Source organism: Tamandua tetradactyla, chromosome 12 (genome assembly GCF_023851605.1).
Source record: "Tamandua tetradactyla isolate mTamTet1 chromosome 12, mTamTet1.pri, whole genome shotgun sequence".
Lineage (NCBI taxonomy): Eukaryota > Metazoa > Chordata > Mammalia > Pilosa > Myrmecophagidae > Tamandua > Tamandua tetradactyla.
Window position 1 is genome coordinate 97,928,487 of NC_135338.1, and position 26,106 is coordinate 97,954,592.

Consider the following 26,106-nt stretch of genomic DNA (forward strand, 5'->3'; position numbering starts at 1 on the left):
GATAGAGCATACACTGGGGCACAAAACAGGTTTTTATAAATTTAAAAATATTGAAATTATTCAAAGTACTTTCTCTGATCAAATGGGATGACGCTGGATCTCAATAACCACCAAAGAATAAGAACATTCACAAGTATATGGAGAATAAACAATATACTCTTAAACAACCAGTGGGTCAATGAAGAAATTGCTAGAGAAACCAGTAGCTATTTGGAGATGAATGAAAATGAGAACACAACTTTTCAGAACTTATGGGATGTGGCAAAGGCTGGGCTGAGAGTGAAATTTTTGCCTTAAATGCCTATACCAAAAAACAAGAAAGAGCAAAAATTGAGGACTTAACAGCAAACCTGGAGGAACTTGAGAAAGAACAGCAAACTAACACCAAAACAAATAGGAGAAGAGAATAGCAAAGATTAAAGCCGAAATAAATGAATGGGAGAACAAAAGAACAATAGAAAGAATCAATAAAACCAAAAGTTGGTTCTTTGAGAAATCAATAAAATTGATGGGCCACTAGCAAGACTGACAAAGAAAAATGAGAGATGATGCAAATAAACAAAATTAGAAATGAGAAGGGGTGCGTTACCACAAACCTTGAAGAAATCATAAGAGGATAGTACGATACAAGCCAACAAACTAGACAACTTAGATGAAAAGGACAAATTCCTGGAGACACACAAAACAAGCTACACTGACTCAGGAAGAAATAGAAGATCTCAACAAATCAATCACAAATTAAGAGATTCAATCAGTCCAAAAATTTTCCTACACAGAAAAGCTCAGGGCCAGATGGTTTCACCAGGGAACTTTATCAAACATTCCAGAAAGAACTAAGACCAATTCTGCTCAAATTTTTCAAAAAAATTGAGGAAAAAGGAACTCTACCTAACTCATTTTATGAAGCTAATATTTTAATACCAAAACCGGGTAAGATGCTATAAGAAAGGAAAACTACAGGCCAATCACCCTAATGAACATAGATGCAAAAATCCTTAATAAAATATTAGCAAATCTAACCCAACAGCACATTAAAAGAATTATACACCATGACCAGGAGGGGTTTATACCAGGAATGCAAGGATGTTTCAACACAAGAAAATCAATTAATGTAACACAGTATATATATATATATATATATATTTTTTTTTTGTAACAGTATATTAACAAGTCAAAAGGGAAAAAAATCACATGATCGTCTCGACTGTTACTGAAAAAGCATTCAACAAAACTCAGCATCCTTTTCTGATAAAAGCACTCCAAAAGAGAGGAATCAAAGGTAACTACGTCAATATGATAAAGGAAATATAGGAAAAACCCATAGCCAGCATCGTACTCAATGGAGAGAGACTGAAAACCTTCCCTCAGGTAAGACAAGGATGCCCACTGTCACCACTATTATTCAACATTGTGGTCAAAGTTCTAGCTATAGCAATCAGGCAGGACAAAGAAATAAAGGCATCCAAATTGGAAAGGAAGAAGTAAAACTCTAATTATTTGCAAATGGTATGATACTACACTTGGAAGATCCCGAGAAATCTACAGCAAAGTTACTTGAGCTAATAAACAAATTCAACAAGGTGGCAGGATATAAAATTAATGTGCAAAAATCAGTAACTTTTTTTCTATACACAAGCAATGAGCAAGCTGAGGAATTAGTTAAGGAAAAAATTCCATTCAAAATAGCAACTAAAAGAATCAAAGCTTAGGAATGAACTTAACTAGGGACATAAAGGACTGGTACACAGAAAACTATGTAACATTGCTAAAAGAAATCAAAGGTGATCAAAATAGGTGGAAAGACATTCCTTGCTCATGGACAGGAAGGCTAACTATAGTTAAGATGTCAATTCTTCCCAAACTGATCTACAGATTCAACACAGTACCAATCAAAATTCCAACAACCTACTTGAAGATTTGAAAAAGCTAACTACCAAATTCATCTGTTAGGGAAAGAGACCCCAAACAGCTAAATGCATTCTAAAAAGAAAAATGAAGTGAGCAGATAAACACTCCCTGACTTTAAAACCTATTATAAAGCCACAGTGGTGGGACACTCAGGGGCTGCTGGTGGGAATGTATAATGGCGCAGCCTCTATGGAAGACTGTTTGGTAACTTCTCTCCTTAGGAAACTAAATATGGAGTTGCCCTATGACCCAGCAATAGCACTACTTGGTATATACCCAGAAGAGCTGAAAGCAATGACACAAACAGACATTTGCATACCAATGTTCATAGCAGCATTTTCACAATCACCAAAAGATGGAAACAAACCAAATGCTCATCAACAGACGAGTGGATCAACAAAATGTGGTACAGACATATGATGGAATATTATGCAGCAATAAGGCAAAATGGCATCCTGAAGCACATGACAAGATGGATGAGCCTTGAGGACTTAATGCTGAGTGAAGTTAGCCAGACACAAAAGGACAGATACTGTATGAGTCCACTTCTACAACCAGCATAAAGGTATAATCAGAGGCTTATAATACAGAAAATAGGGAACTTAGAGAAACATAGAAGCTAGAGATGGGTGAACCAAGGAGGTTGAAGCGTATCTGGACTCCAGGGCAGTCCCAACACTGAAACAAAAGAATCCCGAAAAAGAACTTTCCAGACCGTATGTCCACAGTAAAAACGCTAAGCGGTGGAACGCTGTTTCCTTCTTGTAAAACTGGGTACCCAACAAACAAGATTAAAGCGCTTGGCCATTCAAACCCCCACCGAGGCCCGCCGCCCGCACCCAAGGCGTTTACACCTGCTGCAGGGAGACCCAGTGGGAAGAGACACGAAATGGCACAGCCGAGCAGGAGCACAGGCGGGGGGCAGGAGGCGCGCGGGGCTGCGGGGCTGCGGGGCTGGGGGGCTGCGGGGCTGGGCCCAACACCAAGGCCTGCCTCTGCCCCACGCGGGGTAGGAGGCGAAGAGGGGCTGAGGGTCCCGCTCCGGGCAGGAGCCCGAGGCGGTCGGCGGGGGCGCTGCAGCCGGATGGGCCCGGGGCGGAAGAAGAGGGACCGGAGGCCCTAGAGGAGCGTGGCAAAACCCGCCCGCACTCACGAAACGCTGGTAGAACCGGACCAGCCGCGGCTTCCCGTGGTTGTTGAACACCAGAACCGCCTGAATCATCTTCCCCGGCCGCGCCACCTTCAACACCCGCTACCCTCAGAGCAGCTCCTTCCGCCGCGCACGGCCACTTCCGGCCGGTGCTCACGGCCACTTCCGTTCGGTGCGCGGCCGAGAGCAGCTGGCGGAAACCGGCTCCCGGCGCCCAGGGGCCGGGGACCTGAGTGGCCGGGCTCTCCGCGCGCGCTGGACGCCGCTCCGAGGCGGGCAGGTGCGCGGGCAGAGGCGGGGTTGGGCCCCTCGGCCCCCGCCGGGACGCGAACCCGGGCCCGTGCCGGTCGTCCAGGCCCGCCGCTCGCCCGCGAGTCCCAGGCCGTCGGAAAGGCGGATCCCGAGGTAGAAACTCCGAAGCGCGGCGAGAACTTCCTCTGTCCCGGCCAGCCTCCCGCTAGCGCTCCGCGGTGGACGGGCCGCTTAATTTAGCCATTTCCTGACGCGAAATATTTAGGCCGTTTTTATTTTTCGGCGCTACAGACGATGGGGCGAACTATGTAGCTGTCTCTTCTCGCAGCAGGCTGATGTTTCTCCATGGTAGACAGTGAATAGTGGAATGAATTCAGTGCTATTCCAGTAAAAAGGCACTGGAGATCCCAGATTAGTACATTTTGTTTTGTTTTTTCTTTTCATACCTAGGGGAGGAGGCGTAGAGAAATGAGCAAGGACCGTTTATTTCGGATAAAGCTGCAAATTGAAATCACCTATCCAGAGAACAGTTTGGCAGTCTGTATCGGCAGTCTTTAAATTGTATATGTTAGACCCCGAATTTCCAGTTCTAGAATTTATAATAAAATAAGTGGGGCAAAAAATGATTTAGCCTCAAGAATATATAACTTGGCTGTGTTATTGCAGGGAAAAATGGGAAGCTAATTATTCCAAAATAAGTAAATGGTTAATGCATAGTTCCCCATGCATATTAGAAATACAGGGAAATGTTCATGGTACATCTGTAAATGAAAAGATTGCACAAAGATTTTATAGGGATATCCCACTTTGTAAATTATATATATAAAGATTGGAAGTAGATACACCAAAATAAAAGTAATACTTTGTATCTGATGGGATAGAAGTTTTATAGAGTATTCTGCACAGGCTGCTGGAACCACACTGCCTGGATTCAAATCCTGGCTTTGTTGACAGCCTGGGGGTCTTGGGCCAGTTTTTTCACCTGTAAAATAGGTGTAATATCAGTCTCCCTAACTGTAAAACTATGAAAATGACTCTGCTTAGCTCAGACAGTTGTTATAAGCACAGAAGGAGTTGATATTTGTAAGCACTTGGAGCAGCTGTATGACACATAATTGAGTGCTATATAAGTGACTTAAAATATCTTTGGGTTGTAGGATCATAGATTTTCTTTTTTTATTTTCTAAAATAAATAGGAATTGCTCTTCTAGTCACATAATTTTAATTTTTTTTTTTACTTTTTTAAACTTTTTTTTATTGTGAAACAACAGATGCAGAAAAGTAACAAATCTCAAATTATAGCTTAACAAGCAGTTATAGAGCAAATATCAAAATATGGTATCGGTTACATTTCCACAATTCAGGTATTTCTAAGCTGTTCTAATATACTAGAGACTAACAAGAAAGAAATCTTATCTTCTCTGGCACACCTCCTCCCTCTCATTTGATTCCTTTCCCAATCTTCAGGGGTATTTGGGCAATGACCATTCTAGCTTCTTCATGTCAAAAAGGGGTGTCAACCTAATGGGGTAGGGGCATGCAACTAGTTGATGTTCTTGGAGGGACTGGTGCCTCCGGGTTTCACGACTTATCTAGCATAGAAACCATCTGGAAGTTTTAAGTTTCTGAAAAATAAATTTTGCGAGTGAAACTTTTATAGAGCCTTAGATAGAGCCCTGGGCATTCAGGAATACCAGCAGTATGGGGCTTGGCATACTGTGGCAATTAGCATCATCTTGCTGAAGCTTGCTTAAGAGTAACTTACAGAATAGCCTTCGACTCTATTTGAAATATCTTAGCCACTGATTCCTTATTTTGTTCCATTTATTTTCCCCCTTTTGGTCAGGCAGACATTGTGGATCCCACGGAGCCAGGGCTAGGCGCATCCCTGGAACTCACGTCTCATGTAGCGGGGAGGGTAACGGGTTTCCTAGCAGAGCTGGGCTTAAAGATAGAGAGGCCACATCTGAGCAACAAAAGAGGGTCTCTCTGGAAGTGACTCTTAGGCGAAATTGTAGGTAGGCTTAGCTTCCCCATTACAGAAACAAGTTTCATAAGAGCAAACCTCAAGATCAAGGGCTTGCCTTATTAATGTGGGAATCCGAAATGTCTGAGAGTAGCAGGGTTTTCCCAGGTGAGGAGGTTTAACTGTTCCATATTTTACCTCCTGACCCTCAAGAGACTTTGCCAATATGTTTTACTGATCTTCCCAAAATACTCTGGAATGTATCAAGATATTACATTAAGCTATACAGAATTACAGCTATACAGACTGAGAAGCTCTCATCACAATTCTAGGCTCCATGTGCTTAGGCTGTTTAAATGAACTGACCAGATGGGGTAAGTTAGATTGTGCGCTACAAAAAATTAAAGTTTCGGACAGAATGAACATCTTTTCCTTTGGTCTCATACAGTACGTGAAGTTCTAAAATACAGACAGTATCATCCTTTACCCTGTATTCTGATGTATCCTTGTCCCAACCAGATCAACTTCATTTTATCTGGAATTGAAATCTAGTCTCTTTTTCAGCTTATTATTTTAATAAAAAATAATTTGACCTAAAACTTGATGCAATGTTTCAAATATTGAGGACGAATATCAAAAACAGAAAAATAAGGGGGAACTAGCCCTAGCAACTATTAAAACCTACTATGATCATTCGAATTATAATGATAAGGAGATTTATTGAACTATAATGGGTAATTTAAGTATAAAATAGCTTTAACATGTGATGGAGGAAAGACATCATGACTTGACAGTGGAAGGATTCAGTAAATGCTGTTGAGATAACTCGTTAGCAATTTGAAAGTAAGAAATTTAGGTACCTCACTTTTTACCTTCACACAAAGGCAGGATGGATGATTAAAGAGTTAAGTGTAAAACCAGATAATAACCAAAATGGGCCAGCAGATATATCTATATAAAGATTTTATGTTTATAAACAATTTTTTAAATGGAATACAGTTGTTAAAATATGGTAAATAGTTATCTTTAAAATATCAATAAGCCAGACAAACAAAAAAGATAAGACCTCTGATAGATAGCTAAAGGAACTGAGTAACAAGAGGAAATACATCTAGGAAAAAAAAACCATGAAAATAGTTTAAGCACCCTAGTAATGGGTGAAAAGGCAAACTGACATATTTGCCTTTTCAAACATCATTTTTAAAAAATGCTTTTCTATCACAGAAGACCTAAATAGGTGGAAGGGCATACCGTGTTCATGGATTGGAAGACTAAATATAGTTAAGATGTCAATCCTACCTAAATTGATTTACAGATTCAATGCAATACCAATCAAAATCCCAACAACTTATTTTTCAGAAATAGAAAAACCAATAAGCAAATTTATCTGGAAGGGCAGGGTGCCCCGAATTGCTAAAAGTATCTTGAGGAAAAAAAACCAAGCTGGAGGTCTCACGCTGCCGGACTTTAAGGCATATTATGAAGCCACAGTGGTCAAAACAGCATGGTATTGGCATAAAGATAGATGTATCGACCAATGGAATCGAATAGAGTGCTCAGATATAGACCCTCTCATCTATGGACATTTGATCTTTGATAAGGCAGTCAAGCCAACTCACCTGGGACAGAACAGTCTCTTCAATAAATGGTGCCTAGAGAACTGGATATCCATATGCAAAAGAATGAAAGAAGACCCATATCTCACACCTTACACAAAAGTTAACTCAAAATGGATCGAAGATCTAAACATTAGGTCTAAGACCATAAAACAGTTAGAGGAAAATGTAGGGAGATATCTTATGAAACTTACAATTGGAGGCGGTTTTATGGACCTTAAACCTAAAGCAAGAGCACTAAAGAAGGAAATAAATAAATGGGAGCTCCTCAAAATTAAACACTTTTGTGCATCAAAGAACTTCATCAAGAAAGTAGAAAGACAGCCTACACAATGGGAGACAATATTTGGAAATGACATATCAGATAAAGGTCTAGTATCCAGAATTTATAAAGAGATTGTTCAACTCAACAACAAAAAGACAGCCAACCCAATTACAAAATGAAAAAAAGACTTGAACAGACACCTCTCAGAAGAGGAAATACAAATGGCCAAAAGGCACATGAAGAGATGCTCAATGTCCCTGGCCATTAGAGAAATGCAAATCAAAACCACAATGAGATATCATCTCACACCCACCAGAATGGCCATTATCAACAAAACAGAAAATGACAAGTGCTGGAGAGGATGCGGAGAAAGAGGCACACTTATCCACTGTTGGTGGGAATGTCAAATGGTGCAACCACTGTGGAAGGCAGTTTGGCGGTTCCTCAAAAAGCTGAATATAGAATTGCCATACGACCCAGCAATACCATTGCTAGGTATCTACTCAAAGGACTTAAGGGCAAAGACACAAACGGACATTTGCACACCAATGTTTATAGCAGCGTTATTTACAATTGCAAAGAGATGGAAACAGCCAAAATGTCCATCAACAGACGAGTGGCTAAACAAACTGTGGTATATATATATACGATGGAATATTATGCAGCTTTAAGACAGAATAAACTTATGAAGCATGTAATAATATGGATGGACCTAGAAAACATTATGCTGAGTGAGACTAGCCAAAAACTAAAGGACAAATACTGTATGGTCCCACTGATGTGAACCGACATTCGAGAATAAACTTGGAATATGTCATTGGTAACAGAGACCATCAGGAGTTAGAAACAGGGTAAGATAATGGGTAATTGGAGCTGAAGGGATACAGACTGTGCAACAGGACTAGATACAAAAACTCAAAAATGAACAGCACAATACTACCTAATTGCAATGTAATTAAGTTAAAACACTGAATGAAGCTGCATCTGAGCTATAGTTTTTTTGTTGTTGTTGTTTTTTTATATATATATTTTTGTATTTTTATTTTTTTCTCTATATTATCATTTTATTTCTTTTTCTGTTGTCTTGCTATTTTTCTAAATCGATGCAAATGTCCTAAGAAATGATGATCATACATCTATGTGATATTAAGAATTACTGATTGCATATGTAGAATGGAATGATTTCTAAATGTTGTGTTAATTTTTTTTAATTAATAAAAAAAATAATGTTCTAAAACTGATCATGTGATGTATGCACTACTATATGATAATTCTGTCAACCACTGATTGTGTACTCTGGATGGTTTGTATGGTGTGTGAATATATCTCAATAAAACCATATTAAAGAAAAAAAAATCAATGCTGACATTTTAGTACCATTAGATTCTTTAGAAAATTGACAACTTTATTTCTCCTTAAATTGACCATACTATTCTTATGCCGTGAGTATAGTTAAAAATTGTCTTAACCTTACTTGATTTCTGAAATATAATTTTACTGTTAAATTTGAAAAATGCAGTGTCATTTTTGCCTGCTAGTAAAAGCATTAGTAAATCTTTATAAATTTCAAATGCCTAGTTAACATTGGAAAAGTGAGATTAAAAAGTTAGACAATTAATAAAAAAAGGTCTTATCTATTACGACATGGAATGACTTTGGTTTAAATTCTAGGCTACTCTCTGCAGTTTAATCATCATAATATGATAATTATAAAATTATATACCACAAAGTTTAATATTTATTAAAATATTGTTTATTTTCCAAACTTGCTTTAATAACAGATTCATAATAAATCAATACAATCATAAGAAGTTAAGAACACTGGAAATTAAATTATGCCATGTAATTCATTAATTGGTTTGTATATTAAAGTACCTGTATATCTTAACTGTTTAAATGACATGAATTTCAGTTGTCTCTGAGGATATTCGAATCACTTAGTGATTTTTAAGGTTGATAAAAAAAAAAAAGCTTTTCTACCAGTTCTGGGAAGAGGAGGATGAAAACGAATCTCTTCTACGTTGCTGCTGTGATTATAATTTAGAACACCCTTTTGAGAAAACAATTTGGCAATATAAAAGAGGTTTACCAAAAATTCCTAGATTCTCAGTAATCTGACTCCTATGAGTCTATCCCTAAAGGAAATAACCCAAAAATATAGTGGGTGTGTGAGGATTACATCATTTACAGCATTTTTGGAAACATTAGCCCCAAATAGCAAACAACTAAATTATCCACAAATTGGACAATGGTAATTATTAAATTGTATTAAATCTTAAAAGTGATGGCCACAAAGACCAGGTGGCAATATGGAAAGTGATCATGTAACATTAACTGAAAAACGAATTTCAAACTGTGTATTTTTTGTGTATGACTATGTATTGAAATTGCACACTAAAAAACTCCAAAAAATTATGCATATAATTGAGTAAAATTATGCTTTTTTACCCCCTTTAAATATATTTCCCAAGTGTATTGCTATTTATGGAGCATAGTTTAATCCCTCAAAAAACTTTCCTTGCATTTGCCTCAGCAATGCCCGATTGTATCTGTTAGTTTGGATTTAATACATCATTTATCATACTAATAAATTAAAAATAAAAACTTTCCTTCCAATGATGCTGAAAGGATTTGCGTTGGGGGGTATAAAATAACAGGCCATTTCCATCATTAGGCCCAGGGATCAGAGCTGAGCTGGACCCTGAGGAAAAATAAAAATTCAGGTGGACAGAGGAGGAAAGGAACTTCCCAGCCAGAAAAGTGTTGGCAAAGTCATGCAGGTGGGAGCAGACTGTGCTGGGACGGAGCCCCCAGAGCTGCCCCACGAGCCACTCCCTTTCAAGAGGCTTCTATGGGCAAATAAATAGGGGAAATATGTAATGATGCCCTGTCTTGAAGATGCTGAATGTTAGCATATTAGAAGCTCTGAGAACTCCCAGAGAAATCTATTTGATTTTACTTAACCCAGTAACATCACCCCCCTTGGCCCCTGCCACCTTACTGTTTCTAGCATCTATCGACAACTGCAGATAAGCCTTCCAGGCTTCTCTGGAATGTGACCCAAAGCACCTAAGGAATAGGCAAGCAGAGAAAAGAGGGTTGGGGTATTGTGATGAGCTGTGAGTTGTTAAAGAACTTAAATTTTCCATCTGGGGAGTAACAGGGTCAGGAAGCTGCCCTGGTACCACAGGGAGAGCGTCCAGGGAACCCAGGACAGGGTTTCACCCTCATCTCCCTGACCTGTCTTTTCCCCAGCTCCCCACAGTGGCCTCCACTGTGGCTGCTGCCCCCAGGCCTGGCTGCCCTGGCTGGAAGGTACAGCCAAAGAAAGGAACAGAGGCAGCCTGAGGCTGAGCTGGCTGTCCCTGCGTCCTCCATCCGGTGGCGATTATGAGTCCTGGGTGCCCATGCAGCCAGAGCCAAAGCAGCTGGCCAGCGGCCCCATCTCCAGCGCTGGGTAGCAGGGGTCTGCCCTACTCCCAGCCCCCCAATAGCTGAGCCTGGAGCCCTGCTCTCCCCCAGCCCACCCGGCTTCCCCTCCCCAGGGCCTGAGTTAAGCTGCCTGCCCTTCCTTGCTACCCAGTGGGCTCCTGCCGATGGGACGGGTCCCCAGGCTGCAGCAGCACTGCTTCCCCACCACAGCACCTCTGTTCACCCAGTATCTGGGTGTCATTCTTGACCCCATCCTCTCCCACAAGTCCTGTTGATCCTGCCCCCCGAACACCCCTCTAATCACTTTCTTTCCATTTCCACTGCCACTTCTGGAGATTCAGCCATTGCACCCTCTCACCTGGACACTGCAACAGTCCAAGCGGGCTCAGTTTCTCCAGGGTCTCTACAGTCAAGTGGTCTTTGAAATGTACAAACCAGACCTTAGCACTCCGTGGATCGCTGGCTTGCAGGATACTTCAGGTCAAGCCCAAAATCCCAACAGGCCTTAGGATGCGTTGCTGGACCTCAACCTCACCTCAAGCACACCCAGTCCCAACAGCCTTCTCCTTGAAGCCTTACCATGACACCAAACCCCATTGGTTGCTTCAGGACTCCCATGACACCTGGTGCCTCCCTAGTGTCTGAAGTGGAGCCTGCTCCTGTGACCCTGCCATGCCATCTGGCCTCTGTGCTTTGGGCAGCAGGAAGCCCCCACCAGACGCCTCTGCCCTGGTCAGTGTCCCCAGGCCGCTCCTGCTCAGCTGCCCCTCCAGCCACCCTGATGATTGAGGTCCCAGCATGAGCCATGTCTGAGCCAGCTCCACTCAGACCTTGGCCACCAGTGAGGCTGCTGAGAGTGTGTGGACATGGACTAAGCAAAGGGCAACAAGAACAGGAGAGACCTGGGCCATTCCAGTGACCCGTGACTGCAGGTGGCCCAGCTGAAGGGGTCACTCTCAAGCGTCACAGCCACAGAATCAAGCCCAGTTTCAAATATGCAGGAAAGCAAATAAATGTTTGAAATATGGTAAACACTAAAAGCATACTATTAACTGCTCAACTGTGACAGCAATGGAGCTGGTCTCAGCCTGGGCAGATCAGCAGTCAAAGGTTTGGGCAGGTCCCCTGAAGTATGCGAATATAACCCTGCTTCACATGGCCAGGCCCCCCTCTGGCCCCTGTGTCCAAGACCCCTCCACAGGACAAGGGATACAGAAGCTTTGCCTCAGTCAGCTCTGGATTTGAATTCTGGCTCTGCCATTCATTTGTTAGCTGTGACTCTAGGCAAATTGCTTAACCTCTCTGAGACCCCTTTTCTCCTCTGTAATATACACATGAAAGAACAGTCTAGTAGTTAAGAATGTGGACTTTGAAAAATGACTGCCTGGGTTTAAATTTTTCTCTCCTCTACATACTAGCTATGGAGTCTGAGCATCAGTCACATATGAAAAAATGGGGATGACAAACATACGTACCCAATGGAATTACTGTGAAGATCAAGTAAGGTGACACCAGTGCTTAGTACAGTACAAGCACACAGGAAGCACTCAGGGTCAATGGCTGTGATTATTACCACAGAAAGCACCCAGTACTGTGTTTGACACATCAGGGGGCTCAGAAACTGTCAGTTCACCACCACCACCCTCCCTCCTTTCACAGTTCTGGGCTTGGGTGCACTGACCAGCAAGGCAAAGAGGAATGGTATCCCTCTAAGTGAGACACAGCTCAGCTGGGAGGTCACTCACACCCGCAAAATCCCAATCGGTATGGGAGAATCCTTTCTGACGATGGCTTATTCACAAAAAGTTCTCCAAGTACAAAAAAGGGGTTGTCAATTGTGGTCTGGCAGGGTGGGTCTGAGGACGTGGCCCAGCCAGCTGCCCCAGCACCTTCTATGGGTCCCCTGAGAACAGCACCCATGGAAAGTGCCCACAGGGTCACCAATGTGCCAAGGCGTCAGGGGAGAGGTTAGGGAACTGCAACTGTAGGAGAAAAGAAAAGGCAGAGGAGGCTCGATGCAGGAGAGCAGAGGCTGTGACATGAGCACCGAGGAAAGGAGGGAAAACAGCACTGAGTGAGAGCTCCCAGGGGAAGGGGGGGCTTGGTGGGAGGGGCAGGAGGGGCCACGAGGTGTGTGTGTACACGCGCACGCTTGTGAGTGTGTGATGAAGATGGGAGGCATATGCAAGCAGAAGCAGCTGACCTCTCCCCTGGGCCACTCTGCCTTGGGATGCGGCGGGGCCCAGCTCATCTCAGACTGCCCCGGGGGCCTTGCCCGCCACCCACCTCCAGAATCAAGGCAGCCGGCCTGGGCAGCGCGGGGACACGTCAGGAGGGCCAGCCTCGCGCCTGGGGGAGCCTCGGGGCCCGGCCCGACTGGGTGTTGGCAGCGCTCGTTCCCGGGTATTCGGGGCGGCCGTAGAGGGGACCAGGCAGGGCTGGCCATGCGCTCTCAGCCTCCAGTGCCAGGGTTTTTGGAAGAAGCTGCCGACAGTGCCGAGGCGGTGCTGGGGGGCTGGAGGTGTCCCCTCAGTCATCCTGGAGAAATTCAAAGGGATGAAGAGACATGAAGAGAGCACATCGTAACCATCTCAGGAAGTCACACGACAAACGGCCGGTCAGCTATGGGCTCCACGCTCCCTGCCCCGATTTCCCCTCACTGGAGCCACTCTGGCCAAAGTCATCTTTATCACCCAATAAACAGTCCACCTTTTTGTGACGTCTTTGTTTTAAATATTCAATTTGGGGCCTTTTGCCATTAATCCAAATCTTCCGGTAGAAATATCCCTCAGAAAAACAAGCGTGTGAAGAGGCTGGGGCCTGAGAATCAGCCAGGGCGCTGACCAGGGCCACAGCCAGGAAGGACAAGCCAGTGGCCTTCCCAGACCCCAGGCCTTCCCTGCCCCGCGCACCCCTCCTCTCCATTCCTCTGCCTCTGCACACCCCTGGGGCCCCACGCACACCCACATGTTCAGACCCAGATAAGACAGGGCCCAGGCACGCCCTTCCTGAGGCCTCTTCCTAAGGCTGACAGCCCTCAGGCCCTCCACGCGGACCCCCCAGCCGGTGCACCCTCCCCCCACCGAGCCGGTGCGCGCCCTCCCCACCCCCTGCCGGTGCGCACTCTCTGCCCCCTTGCCCTCAGCCTGCGCACCTCCCCCAGCCAGCTCGCACAAGGCTCCTGCCGAAAGCCCAGCCCGGGCTAGGTCCCGGCCCTGTCCCTTCACTTACCCACTCCTCAGCGTCCGCCCCGTCCCCCTGCTCGCGGGTCTCAGGTGCAGCCCCCTCTGCAGACTTCTGGGCCATGATGTTGTCTGTCCAGGATGCCCCCATCTTTCCATCACCAGCGAAATTACACTTGGTCACTGTCCCAGCCTCAAGTTTGGCCAATGACTCTGGAGGAAGGGAAGAGGTGAATGGCCTCTGTTCCTGCAGCAGAAACACAGGTGGGAGGGCAGGACGGTGACCCATGGGGTGTGTCCTAGGACTGGACAAGCCATTGTTTTCTCCAGGCCCAGGTGGGAACCCCAAGGTACTAGATGGAGAGGACACCCACAAAGTGCGAGAATGGGGGACGCCCTGGACCCCAGAGTGTCCAGACTAAGGGACACCACTAGTCAAGGGGCACAGGGATAAATGTCAAGGGGTCAGGTTCCCACGGAGGCCAAACCTGAGGGTGGGGGGCTCAGAAGCAGGCCAGGAGACCCCGGATGCCCCACAGGAGCCACGGGCTCGAGTAAGGGCTGCACTGCTCACCCAGGAAGGGGCCATCGCCCCGAGTTTTCAGCCTCACGTCGGCCCCCAGTTCAAGTTCTGTCACCTCCATCTCAGCCTCGGGCACCCAGAATGCCGCTGTGTTCTCAGGAGCCAGGCCCTCGGTCAGCACCTGCAGCTCCGGCTTGTTCACCAGCCCCTGCAGCGCCTCAACCGTGAGCCTGTCGGGGTCCCCCCGGGCCTCCACCCCTGCGGGCACACAGCGGGGATTAGCAATTTCAGAGTAAGCACTTATGGAGGGCCTTTTGTGAGTCAGGGACAGTTGAATGCTTTACCCCATTGCCTCACTGAACCCTCACAGTCACCGCAGGACAGATTCTGAGTATTAGTTCTGAGTACTACTCAAGGGACTCCTCCACAGCAGCTGCCTTGGGCAAATCACAGCTCGATGGCTTAAAATCTGGGCTCTACTGTGCAGCCTTGGGCAAGTTACTTTGCCTCTCTGTGCCTGAAAAAATAGGGACTAAAAGTGGTACTGACCTGACAGTATTGACATCATATTTAAATGAAATAACGCATGTAAAGCATGTAAAAACAGTGCTTGGCACAGAGTAAACTCTCAGTTAATATGTTTTATTATTCCTTTTTCACAGAGAAAACCAGCACTTGGAGAGGTTAAGTAACTTGCCAAAATCACAAAGCTAGTTAGTAGAGGAGGCAGGATTCAAACTCCCCAGTGAATCCTGCCTTTTCACTGACACGCTGGGGCCAGGCAGTATTCTCCACAGATTCTCACAGACCCCCTGGCTGGGATGGGCCTGCAGGAACCAGGAACACAGTCCAATGGCACCCACACTCTCTGCTGGTCTGCTTGTGCCAGCCTGGCAGGGCCCACAGACTCAGGGAGGGACCCAACAGTCTCAATGCACCACTCCAAAAGGCCCAACGCTCCAGATTTCCTTGGAGGCTGGGAGTGGGATAGAGGATGCTCTCTGACTGGCCAAGTAAGGCTCCCAAAGTGGGACAGTGGGTCCAGCCTCGCAGGCTGGGGCCCCCAAGACCATAGAAAGTTACACGGGGCTACACCCCACGCAGCAACCCCAGGGCCGTCCAAGGGTGGACTTCCACGCCAATAGCCAGGCGGCCACAGCACTAGAGAGCATCCCAGCCAACCACTCAGACCAGACCACACTCCACTCACGGTCTACACCGCAGCCAAGCTCTGCAGTCACCTCCTGGTGACTTTGGCAGTAAAACGGAGGCCGTCAGAGAAACTCCCCACAAGCACATGAAGAGATGCTTGACATCATTAGCAATTAGGGAAATGCAAATCAAAACCACAATGATATGATTTCACACCCACTAGGATAATTATTATTGAAAAAAACAAAATAACCAGTGTTGGAAAGGATGCAAAGAAACACGAATCTCAGTACATCGTTGGTGAAACTGCAAAATAGCACAGCTGCTGTGGAAAACAGTTTGGCAGGCTCCTCGGAAAGCTAAGTTTACAGTTAATTGCCATGTGACCCAGTGATCCCATTACAAGGTATATACCTAAAGAATTGAAAGCAGGGACCTGAACAGATATTTATGCGCCAATATTCATAGCAGCATTACACACACAGCCAAAGTGTGGAGGCACCTCAAATGTCTGACAGTGGCTGGATGGATAAACTCTGGTATATCCATTCAATGGAATATTACACAGCCCTATAAAGGAATGAAGTTCTGATTCATGCTAGTACATGGATAAACCTTGAAAATATTATGCTAAGTGAAAAAAGCCAGACACAAAATGACAAATAGTGAATGATCCCACTTACATGAAACATTCAGAATAAACAAGTACATAGAGATAGCAAGTAGAGTTAGGTTACCAGGAACTGCAGGGGTGATGGAAAAGGGAATTATTGTTTAATGGGTACAGAATTCTGTTCGGGGTGATAAAAAAGTTTTAGAAATGGAAGATGGTGAGGACAGCACAATATTCAGAGTATGATTAATAACACTGAATGGTACATGCAAAAGCCATTAAAATGTTATATACAACACAATAAAAACAAAAAGTTTAAAAAATGGAGGTCACGAGGCCTGGCCTGGGCTCTGTACAAAGGCAGTCAGAGCCCAGGGTCGGGTCCCTGATCATCCTGGAGGAAATGTCAGGGTTGAGAAGGCTGGCTGGGCCCCTGCACCGAGGAGAGGCAAGGAAAGCTCGGCATGATGGCACAGAGGAGCAGGAAGGAGGGCTGGGGACCACTCAGGGCCAGGCTGCAAGGTTGACCCTACTGGGAAGAGGGGAGGGGCCAAGAGGCTCAGGACAGCAGGGAAGGCCACGGTCGGGGGGGGGGGCGTGCAGGGAAGGGGGGTACCTACTGTAGGACGACATGAGGAAGCCTGTGTTCACCTTCCTGGTGGCGCTGAAGTTGGGCTCAATTTCATTTCCTTTGGGGTCAAATTTACGGCGATGGATGCGATTGGGCCGGATATACAAAACACAGTAGCGCTCCTGGGTCAGGCAGAGAGAGAGCGAATGAGGGGGGCTGCCTCCAAGGCCCACACCCCCAACACAGTCTCCACTGGGCTCTGGCTGCAGCTCTCCCCAACTCACCCTCTATCCTGGAACCCCACCTCAAGCTGGGCAGGTACCCCCATACAAACACTCATTCTTTCATTCATGTGTTCAGCAGAACATTGGTCACACAAAACGAACCATGCTAGAAGTCATTCACAGGTTGGGTACAAGTCTCCACACAGCCAGAGACAGAAAAAACGTCCATAAAACCATAACCAAGCACCGAGACCCCAATCCCATAAAGCAGGAGTGGAAGCAGCCAAGAAATCATTAAAGGACACTGAAAGGGAGCCCCAAGTCAGAGTGGCCACACTCCCCCTGTGACCCCTCCTGAGCCTCAGCAGCCCCTGTCTCATGGGGACAGAGTAAGATTTACTTGCAGTGCTGAAAGGATCCAATGACATATTACGGAGGAACAAATAAGGGGTAAAGCATCGAGTGTATCGTTAATGCTATCTGCCACCAGGCTAATAAAAAAGGGGCCAATGAAAGGCTCCAGGGGGTTGAAGAAGAGGAGCCCACTTACTGGGAGAAAGGGGGAAGGCGAAGTCTCAGAGTGGGGGAAACCTGCAAACGCAGCGGTAACGGTGTAGGGAGAATATTAAAAGCCTGGAACATAATAGTCAAGGGTCCCATACCCACGTCTGAGCAACAAAGAGCACTTGGAGGCTTGTGGGAGCCCAGGCTGGAAAAGCAGGTGGGATCAGTTCGAGACAGGCTTCAAGTTGGCCTTCGTATACTGGATTTCATTCAGTAGACAAACGGGGTCCTGCCGTGTTTCTGAGCAGCAGCAAGACCTTCAGAGTTGCTTTTTAGGAAACAGGAGTTGGCAGCAGGGTAGGAATGGGCTTCAGGGGCAGCCAGGAGGCAGGAGGGCAGGCGGGAGGTCATACAAGGACAGGCAGGAGATCCAGGGGGCCCATCTTGGGTGGGTGGGCATGGAGAGGGGAGGAGGAGGAAGGGCCAAGGGGCACTGCTTGGCTGGATGGGCGCAGGGAGGAGACAGTGGGGGGCTGTAGGTCAGAGGCTGGGGGGCCATCACAGTATCATCAGGAGGAAGGAATCAGAGGGGCACATCTGAAGGGCTGGGAGAAGGCCCTGCCTGTGTGAGAGTAGGCCACCCCGCAGGAGGCCTGCCTCAGAGTGGGGGCACAGGGGGGCACTCCTGGGTGGGCTGGATGGGGAGGAGGGTTCTTGGACCTACTGACTTGTGTGGTGAGGAGGATTGGATGTGACAAAACATCTCTCGGCATGAAAATACCGATGAGCTGGCACTGTTTCTGTGAGGTGTTGGAGAGAAAAGGGCGCTACACGTAGCATCAGCTTCGGTCCACCTTGAGAGGGTGTTTCGATGAGCTCAGTTTTAACACCAAGGAGACAGGACTATCGTCAGATCTGGGGGGAGGCGATCTGAAGGTGGGGAGTGTGTGCGTGGAAATTCGGAACTAGATTTTAGCTCAGGACAGAGAGGCAGGCTGGTGGGGGACGGTGAGCGCCAGGTGTGCAGTGGACACCTGGCCTGGGTGCTGATCAAGGACGTGACCCCAGGAGGGTAAGGGCGGAGGGGCTGCGACGGCGTCTGCCATGGACACCTCACATTCAGCCTAGAAGCAAATGCCCAGAAAACAGAACTTCCCGCCCCCCTCCCTGTGGCTCCCCAACCCACGCAGCCATGGAAGTCCAGGTCTCAACAGGTGACCTGCTTCGTGAAACCCCAGCACTCCAAAGTGCCCAGCCACAAACAGGGGTGTTAAAAGACCAGCAAGTCCTTGCCAAGAGATTCACCACTTTATAGCTGGAGCCATTTCAAGGCTCCTCCTGACAGCAAGCTCTAACACTATATTGAATATAACTCCAAGAAAATGAAAAGTGCCCACCACTTCCCAGGACGCTCTCTGGTACTCAAAAAGGGTAAAGCGGCCACTGACCCTGCACCCACCTGGGCCGTTGACCTGCCCTGAACCCGTCCGTCCGCTTGGGACGGTGGAAACTGCCAGATCAGAGAGTGTGGGTCCTCAGCCCCGCTGACTGCTCCGCCAGGCCCTGCGAGCCCCTACAGCACCCAGAGCCCCCGCACCCTCTCCTGCTGTCAGCACAGCACTGGGTCCAGGCCTGGGCCGTCCTCTCAGCGAGGACCAGGCTCATCCAGCAAGAATCCAGGCCCTTGTGCCTGTCCATGGTCCAGCACAGCGTGGCTGCCGATGCCCCAAGCCCTGCCACCTGCCCTATGAGCCCCTTAAGGCAGGAGCTGGGGCCCAGACCGCTGACACAGGAGAGCCTGGTGCAGAGGCGCCGCAGGGAGAGTGCAGGTGCTGCCCCGAGCATCCTCACCTTCCTGCCGCACGCGTCCAGGATGCTGTGCCGGGACACGTCCACCAGCTCTCCCTCCAGCAGGACGCCGTCACCCCTGGGCATGAGAGGGAAAGAAGGGGGCAGCCAGCCCTGAGGCCTTGGGAAAGAGCTGCGCCCAGGCCAGAGTCTGACCAGGAACAGAGACAAGTCCCACCTGGCCCCTGAGCAGGCCCGTCAATGAGCCTCTGGGCTTCCTCCCATCTCTCCAGGGGCCCCAGGGGCTGGGACCGGCTCAGAGGGCAGAGGGAGCCTCTGGGCTGCTAAAAGGACGAGCTGCAGGGCCACTGGGGATTGTCCCCAGCACCTCAGTCTTGAGAGCTAGAAAGAAGGGACAACACCCTCTACGCCCAGCTGTGCAAGGAAACTCAACCCCCCCCCCCACATGTGGGACATGACGTCCGGGGGTAAAAGTCTCACTGGCAATGTGGGGTGTGACTCACAGAGCCAAGCCTGGCCCTGGCACTATGGGTTCCACAATGCCTTCCTGACCAAAAGGGGGAAAAGAAATGTAACAAAATCAGTCATCAGTGGCTGAGAGAGATCATATAGAGTCCAGAGGCTACTCCGGAGGCTACTCTTTTGCAAGCTTCAGTTGGATATTGCTAGTTGCCATGGTATGCCAAGCCGCACCCAACAGTATTCCTGAAAACCCTAAAGAACTCCCAAGGGCTCTATATGAGACTCTATAAAAGTTTCACTCACTAAGTTTATTTTTCAGAAACTTAAAACCTCCAGATGGTTCCTAGGCCAGATAAGCCCTGAAACCCAGAGGGACCAGTTTCTCCAGGAGCCTCGACCCCAACCCTAACCCTAACCCTAACCCCATAATGTCGACACCCCTTTTCAACGTGAAGAAGTTAGAATGGTGATTGCCCTGATGTCCTTGAAGACTGGGAGAAGGATCAAAGGAGAGGGAGGAGGTGTGCCAGAGAAGTCAGGATCTGACAAACGATTGTGACCACTGGATCACTATACTGAAAATTCTTGTTAGTCTCCAGTGTATTAAAATAGCTACAAGGACATAGCTCACAGTGTGGCACTGTAACCCTTACTGTACTTTGAAGTTTTCTCAATAACTACTTGTTAAATTGTACTTTGAAATGTATCACTTTTCTGCATATATGTCATATTTCACAATAAAAAAAAGCTTTTAAAAAATGTAGGGGGGTACGGTGCAATGGTGGCTCAGTGTCAAGAATCTCGCCTGCCATGCAGTGACCCAGGTTCAATTCCTGGTATCTGTCCATGCAAAAAAAAAAAAAATGGAAGGGGACAACAGCTGCCTCTCCCTGCTCCCCTGACCATCTCATAAGATCATGCATGTGAAGGAATCCTGTAAACTATTACATGCTTACTACACATAAAAGATTTTACTCTTTTTACTTAACCAGGCTGGGAGGGGGTCTAAACTGCTATAAATTACTTTTGCTTTTCACCTGTTTGAAAGCACTTTGGCATTCCTATCCTCATTCGGATCCAAATGGTCAGCCACCTAGGGAGGCAATGGCTGTTCTCACGTTAGAGCTGGAGAAATGGAGCCTCAGTGGCTCTGTGACAGGCTCCACATCGCAGCCGTGCCAGGGGCTGGGGAGCCCAGGACCCCGAGCCTGGTTTTCACAAAGGCCAAATCTGGGGGCTTCTATTTTTGGAACCACAGTAAGGGAGAGAGGTGGGGGCAGCAGAAAATAGGAATGGGAGGCGGCTGGGGCGGGGACATACAACTCATTCTGCCTTGGTTGTCCCTCCCCACCCGCACGAGTGCCCCATGTCACTGCCCACGGGAGGACTGGTTGTTGTCACAGCCTTACAGACACAGAGCCGGCCCCCCGCCCCTCCACCCCGGCTCCGGGTGGGCCCTGCCCTCGCCGGCCCCCGACCCCCCCCGCCAACTCCACCCGCCCCCCGCCCCGAACCCCCACTTCCCCGCACCCCGATGCTCGGTCCCTGCACGGACGCCGCCCCTTCTGGAGACCGGCACGGTGTGCGCAGGGCCGGGAGGCGGGGTGGCCCTGCCCGCACCTGGAGCGCGGCCACCGGGCGGGACCGGCCGGGAGCTGCGCCCTCCGAGCCCAGGTGTGGGGAGCCCGTCACCCGAGGGGGCCGGGGCCACGCGGGGTCTTCAACCCGGCTGCGGGGCTGGAAGCGGGAGGGGCGGCTTTGGCCCCTCCCCTCCCCGAACCCCCCCCGCCCCGAACCCCGGACCCGGGCCAAGGCTGGGGCGGAGCCCACGGAGAACGGGTCCGGGAGGCCGCGGGGAGAGGCCGGCGCGCCCAGGCGGGTCGGGACCCGGGCCCTCGGGAGGTGCGGGGGCCGCGGGGCTCCAGGCCGGGGGCGCCGCGGGGACCTACCCCTGGTGGGCCGTGGGGTCCCAGGCCCCCGGCAGCCGCGCGCTCCGCACCGGCTTGTTCCGGAGGCCGCTGTCCTGGTAGATGCGGCTCATGACCGCGCCCGCTGCCGCGCGGGGCCCCGAGGTCGGCGCGGGCCCGGGGGGGCGGGGCGGGCGGGGGGCGGAGCCTCGAGGCCGCGCGAGCCCCGCGGTTCCCGGCCGGGATCTGCTGCAGGCGAGGCCCGGCCCCGCGCGTTCCCGGCGGGATTTAAAGGGGCCGAGCCCCAGGTGTCCGCGCCGGGCTGTGCGCGGCGGGCACTGGGCTTCCCGCTGTGAAACATCGCGTGCTTGTCTTTCCCCGCCCTCCTTATCGCTGGAGAGAGAAACTTACTCGACACATGCAGAAAGGGGAAACTGAGGAACCTTCCCTCCCGTCTTGGGAACAGCTCTGGGAGGATGGGTTTCAGGGTAGCAGGAATGCAGGAGTGGGAAGAGCTTTCAGGGTCAACATAGAAGCTGCTGGTTGTGCCCAGCCTGTGGCCCCACAGTGGCTGACGGAGTCCCTGGAGCTGTGACGAGAGAGCCTGGGCTTGGCAGGCAGATCAACGACACGCCAAGGTTTGCATCCTGGCTGTGTGACCTTGGGCAAGTTCCCAACCTCTCTGAGCTGGTGCTTCCTCCTCTGTAAAATGGGGGTCAATATCAGAGGAGTCGTAAACATCATTAAACTCACCATCTCTAGAACCTGGCTATGCCCTCCACCTTCTTACTGCTGGGTTGCCGGACACTTCCCAGCTCCCCCAGTACCTTTTACACAGTTATAGCAAACAGTCTGTGGGCCAATTTTCCAAGCCTGGCTGCAGGGTCAGCTCTGATATTGTTAAGATATCTTGATTCTCTTGTTTGACTCCTTTGTGCCAGGTGGTGGGGTGGGTTGACCCATTCAGGGAGGCCAGGTGGGCCCGCTGGGGGGACCATTCAAGGAGGAGGTGGCCAGGCAAATTCCTGGGAACTCAGGATGAGCTGTCAGGAATGGAAGAAGCAGCTACTTCCCCCACTGACCCCCCACTTATGGGTCGTAAGCACTTCTCTTTTTAGCGTTTTTTTGTATTGTGAAATATAATGTATATACAAAACAATAAACTTCAAAGTATGTTTTAACAAGTAGTTATAGAACAAATTCCAAACTGTGGTATGGGTTACAGTTCCATAATTTCAAGCTTTACCTTCTAGGTGCTCTAAGACCCTGGGGACTAATAAGAAACATCAGTATAATGATTCAGCAATCGTACGCAGGCTTTAAATCTTATCTTCTCTATTACAACTCCACCTTCTCATTTGATCCTTCTCCCAATCTATAGGGATATTTCAGGAATGACCATTCTAACTTCTTCATGTAGGGAAGGGGTTTTGACATTATGGGGTAGGGGCATGCCGCTGGTTGATGCTTTTGGAGAAACTCTGGGTTTGGGGGCTCATTTGCCCTAGGAACCATCTGGAGGTTTTGGGTTTCTGAAAAATAAACTTAGTGAGTGAAACTTTTACAAAGTCTCAAATAGTATTCTTTAGGGTTTGCAGGAATACTGTTGGGTGAGGCTTGGCATTCCATGGCAATTAGCAATATCTAGCTGAAGCTTGCATAATAATAGCCTCCAGAATAGCCTAACCCTAGGGTTAGCGTAACTCTATTTGAACTCTCTTATCCACTGATTACTTATTTTGTTACGTTTCTTTTCCCCTTTTTGGTCAAGAAGGCATTGTCCAACCCACAGTGCCAGGGACACTTACACCCCTGGATGTCATGTTCCACGTAAGAGGAGGGTAATGATTTTACTAGCAGAGTGGGGCGTAGAGAGAGAGAGAGAAGCCACATCTAAGCAACAAAAGAAGTTCTTTGGTAGGACTCTTAGGCATAATTATAGGTAGGTTTAGCTTCCCTGTTACAAAAATATTTCAGAAGAGCAAGTCTCAAGATCAAGAGCTTGGCCTATTAACGTAGGAGTCCCTAATGTTAGACAGAGTAGCAGGGTTTTCCCAGGTGGGGAAAAATAATAGTTGCACATTTTTTTCTCCAGTCCCCCAAGGGACTTTGCCAATACTTTTTAATTATCTGCCTAACATACTCTGGCGTGTATCCAGGTATTACGTTAAGCTATACCAAATTGGAAGACCTCATTCCCAATTCTAGGCTCCAGGTGTTAGGTTGTTTAACTGAACTGGCCAGATGGGTTACATTAGATTGTGTACTGCAGAAAATGTAAGTTTGGGGCAAAATAAACCGCTCTTGCTTTGGTCTGATACATTAGATGAAATTCTAAAATACAGACAACATCATCCTATATTCTAGTCTGCCTTAGTCCCAACCCGATCGGCTTCATTTTTATCTCTAATTGAAGCCTGATGTCTTTTTTTGCTTACCAGTTGTTGTATGCGGCAATGCTGACCTTCAGACCTGCAGACCTCCTCCTGTGCACCTCGGGTGTCACACAGGTACCCACGGGTCCAGGGAAATACCAGGTTGTACAAATACAGCACAGCCTCTCAGAATTTAGAAATAAATGTAAAGCTCAGGAATAAATGTGCCTAGTGTCAGAGCTTACAATCTAGGCCCCAGTTTTCTTAAAAGTATTTTCTAAAAGAGACCATCCAACATTTGTCCTTTTGTTTCTGGCTTATTTTATTCCCCATAACATCCTCATGGCTCATTCACCTCATTGCCTGCCTCACTACTTTGCTCCTTTCTGTAGCCACACAATATTCCCTTGTACATAGACACACAGTTTGGCCCTTCTGCTTCTCAGTCGATGTATCCTCCAGCCACCTCCGGCCATGGGGTGTCATGGATGGTGTCGCCGTAAACATCAGTGTGCAAATGTCTGTTCCAGTTCCTGCTTTCAGGCCTTTTGAGTATTTTCCCAGTGATGGGATTGGGGCCCTAGGCAAGTTTGCCTTCATGGGCCCCTTCTGAGGCAGGTTAGATAGGGAAGGAGGGAGGGGGAAGTGACCATAAGGAAGTTCCTCACTCAGGTCAGCACCAAAAAGAAGCAATGGAAGTGCAGCTCCACCGCCCCTTATTAGCAGAACTACAGGGGAGGCCCCTCCAAGTCCTTTCTAATGCAAGGACCCCGACCTCAGAGGGCGTCTCCTCCTGTGGAGAATGCCTGAGCTCATCCCCTTCAAGTGGGCTCCCTCACTGCGGACTCAGCTTTTTAGCTGTACACACCCACCAGTCCGCCAATCCTGTCCTGCGCCTGAGTCAAGAACCCTCAGGGCGCCAGCCCCCACCCCCCCCATTGAGGTCTCCATCTCTCCAAGAACTCCTGGGGCTCCCCGGTATTCCTTCCTCCATTAAATAAATTAATATAGAGATGAAAACGTTTTCTTCACCCTAAAAGTTCATTTTCTCCTCCTTTACTTTTAAAAGAAATGTAAACCTTCTGGTGGGCCCCTAAAAGTACGCGGCCCCTGTGCGCTGTGCCTGACAGCTGTCAGCCTTGCCCGCCATCTGCCCTGCCTGGCTGCTCCGGAAATGTCAGAGAAGGGAGAGCTAGAAAAGCCGTCCAGGGAACCCCCGGGGAAGACCTGGCCCTCGGCCCTCGGCCCTCAGGCTTCAAACACCCCACCTGAACTGTCGCCCCCCGGCTGTCGTGCTTCTCCGTTGAATCATCTTCGCCTTCACTCTGACTCCAGTCTGCAGGGCCCCATGGGATAACTCCTGGACACGTGTGCTATTTAAATTTTAATTTTAATTAAGGAAAGTTATATACAGTTTAAAATTCCGTTCTTCTGTCTCGCTAGCGGGCATGTCCAGTACTCAGCAGCAGCAGGTGGCCTCCGTGCTGGACAGCGCAGACGCGGAGCCGTCTCATCATCACAGAAGCCTGGATGGCGCTGCCCGGAAGCCTTAGGAAGAGGACCCTCCTTTTACGGGGCTTTGCAGCTTCACCCCATCAGCAAAATCTACCCACAAAGTTCCAGCAAGGCAAGAGAACCTAAAGAAACAAGAAAGACTTTTTTGAAAGAGTTTTGACATCTATTTCCTAAAAAGCATCAGTCATCGTAGAGGAAATAATCAAAACTTTGCTGAGCTTTCTTATACCTATTTTGCAGTTTATTAATGTCTCTATATTAAATTACAGCCCACGAGGGACAAATCTCCACTGGGGTGGGGAGATGGTATTGAGGGATGTTAGATTACAATCATTCAGAATTTGAATCCTCCAACCTGCTCCCCTTGCTCTGAATTTGTTTTCAAACTTTGCGTTAAGAATTTATTTTTTTATAAATTATTGTTGGCCGAAACAGATTTATACCTAAAGAAGCTTAAGCTTAGGGCCTCTCAGTTCTATGGGCCTCTTTTAAGGTCAAGGCGAGAGGGACCTAATAATGAGTTTGCATGGGGTATGCTTTTATAAAATGTTCAGAGGTCAGTCTGTTTTGCTGCAATCACTTAAGACCACAATCCCTCCTGGCCTGGAATTTTCCTTCACCGCGTGTCGGGTGATGTTGAGGTGGGATCAGATGAGGGGACATCAAAATGGGATTCTTGT

General features: G+C 48.1%; 2 protein-coding genes and 1 long non-coding RNA gene across 10 annotated transcripts in view; 1 reads left to right on the plus strand and 2 right to left on the minus strand.

The window, feature by feature from the left end:
• The window catches only part of AP3S2 (adaptor related protein complex 3 subunit sigma 2), a 95,903-nt gene extending 92,674 nt beyond the window's left edge, over positions 1-3,229 (minus strand). For all 6 annotated transcript variants that reach the window (XM_077124198.1, XM_077124194.1, XM_077124196.1 and 3 more), the window contains exon 1: positions 3,062-3,229. In XM_077124198.1, the coding sequence (XP_076980313.1) occupies positions 3,062-3,130 (69 nt within the window). In that variant the 5' untranslated portion in view covers positions 3,131-3,229. The remainder of the gene's footprint in view (positions 1-3,061) is intronic.
• A 5,196-nt stretch (positions 3,230-8,425) lies between these two features.
• Positions 8,426-21,709, minus strand: ARPIN (actin related protein 2/3 complex inhibitor). 3 transcript variants are annotated; one of them, XM_077124190.1, is made up of 6 exons: positions 21,579-21,709; positions 19,210-19,285; positions 16,680-16,812; positions 14,346-14,552; positions 13,821-13,984; positions 8,426-13,127 (listed from the first exon to the last, which is right to left on the minus strand). In XM_077124190.1, exons 1-6 carry the CDS (start codon positions 21,668-21,670, stop codon positions 13,119-13,121), a joined length of 681 nt encoding a protein of 226 aa, XP_076980305.1. In that variant the 5' UTR covers positions 21,671-21,709; the 3' UTR covers positions 8,426-13,118. The 3 variants fall into 3 exon arrangements, with proteins under 3 accessions (XP_076980305.1, XP_076980307.1, XP_076980306.1); XM_077124192.1 differs by lacking the exon at positions 19,210-19,285 and having other exon boundaries at positions 8,428-13,127; positions 21,579-21,669; XM_077124191.1 differs by lacking the exon at positions 8,426-13,127 and having other exon boundaries at positions 13,856-14,018.
• LOC143652534 (uncharacterized) lies at positions 21,265-25,658 on the plus strand. Its single transcript, XR_013160745.1, has 3 exons — positions 21,265-21,303; positions 23,978-24,046; positions 25,355-25,658. It is a non-coding gene; the product is annotated as an uncharacterized LOC143652534 (long non-coding RNA).
• The last annotated feature ends 448 nt before the right edge of the window (positions 25,659-26,106 follow it).

What these genes read in the sequence shown, in the direction of transcription:
- ARPIN (XM_077124190.1), bottom strand. Translation starts at nt 21,670, where the DNA reads ATGAGCCGCATCTACCAGGACAGCGGCCTCCGGAACAAGCCGGTGCGG. An exon ending in GACCCCACGGCCCACCAGGG is followed by an intron (nt 19,286 to 21,578) that starts GTAGGTCCCCGC and finishes TCTCATGCCCAG; the next exon opens with GGGTGACGGCGTCCTGCTGG. An exon ending in GGGCGATGGCCCCTTCCTGG is followed by an intron (nt 13,985 to 14,345) that starts GTGAGCAGTGCA and finishes CCCTTCCTCCAG; the next exon opens with AGTCATTGGCCAAACTTGAG.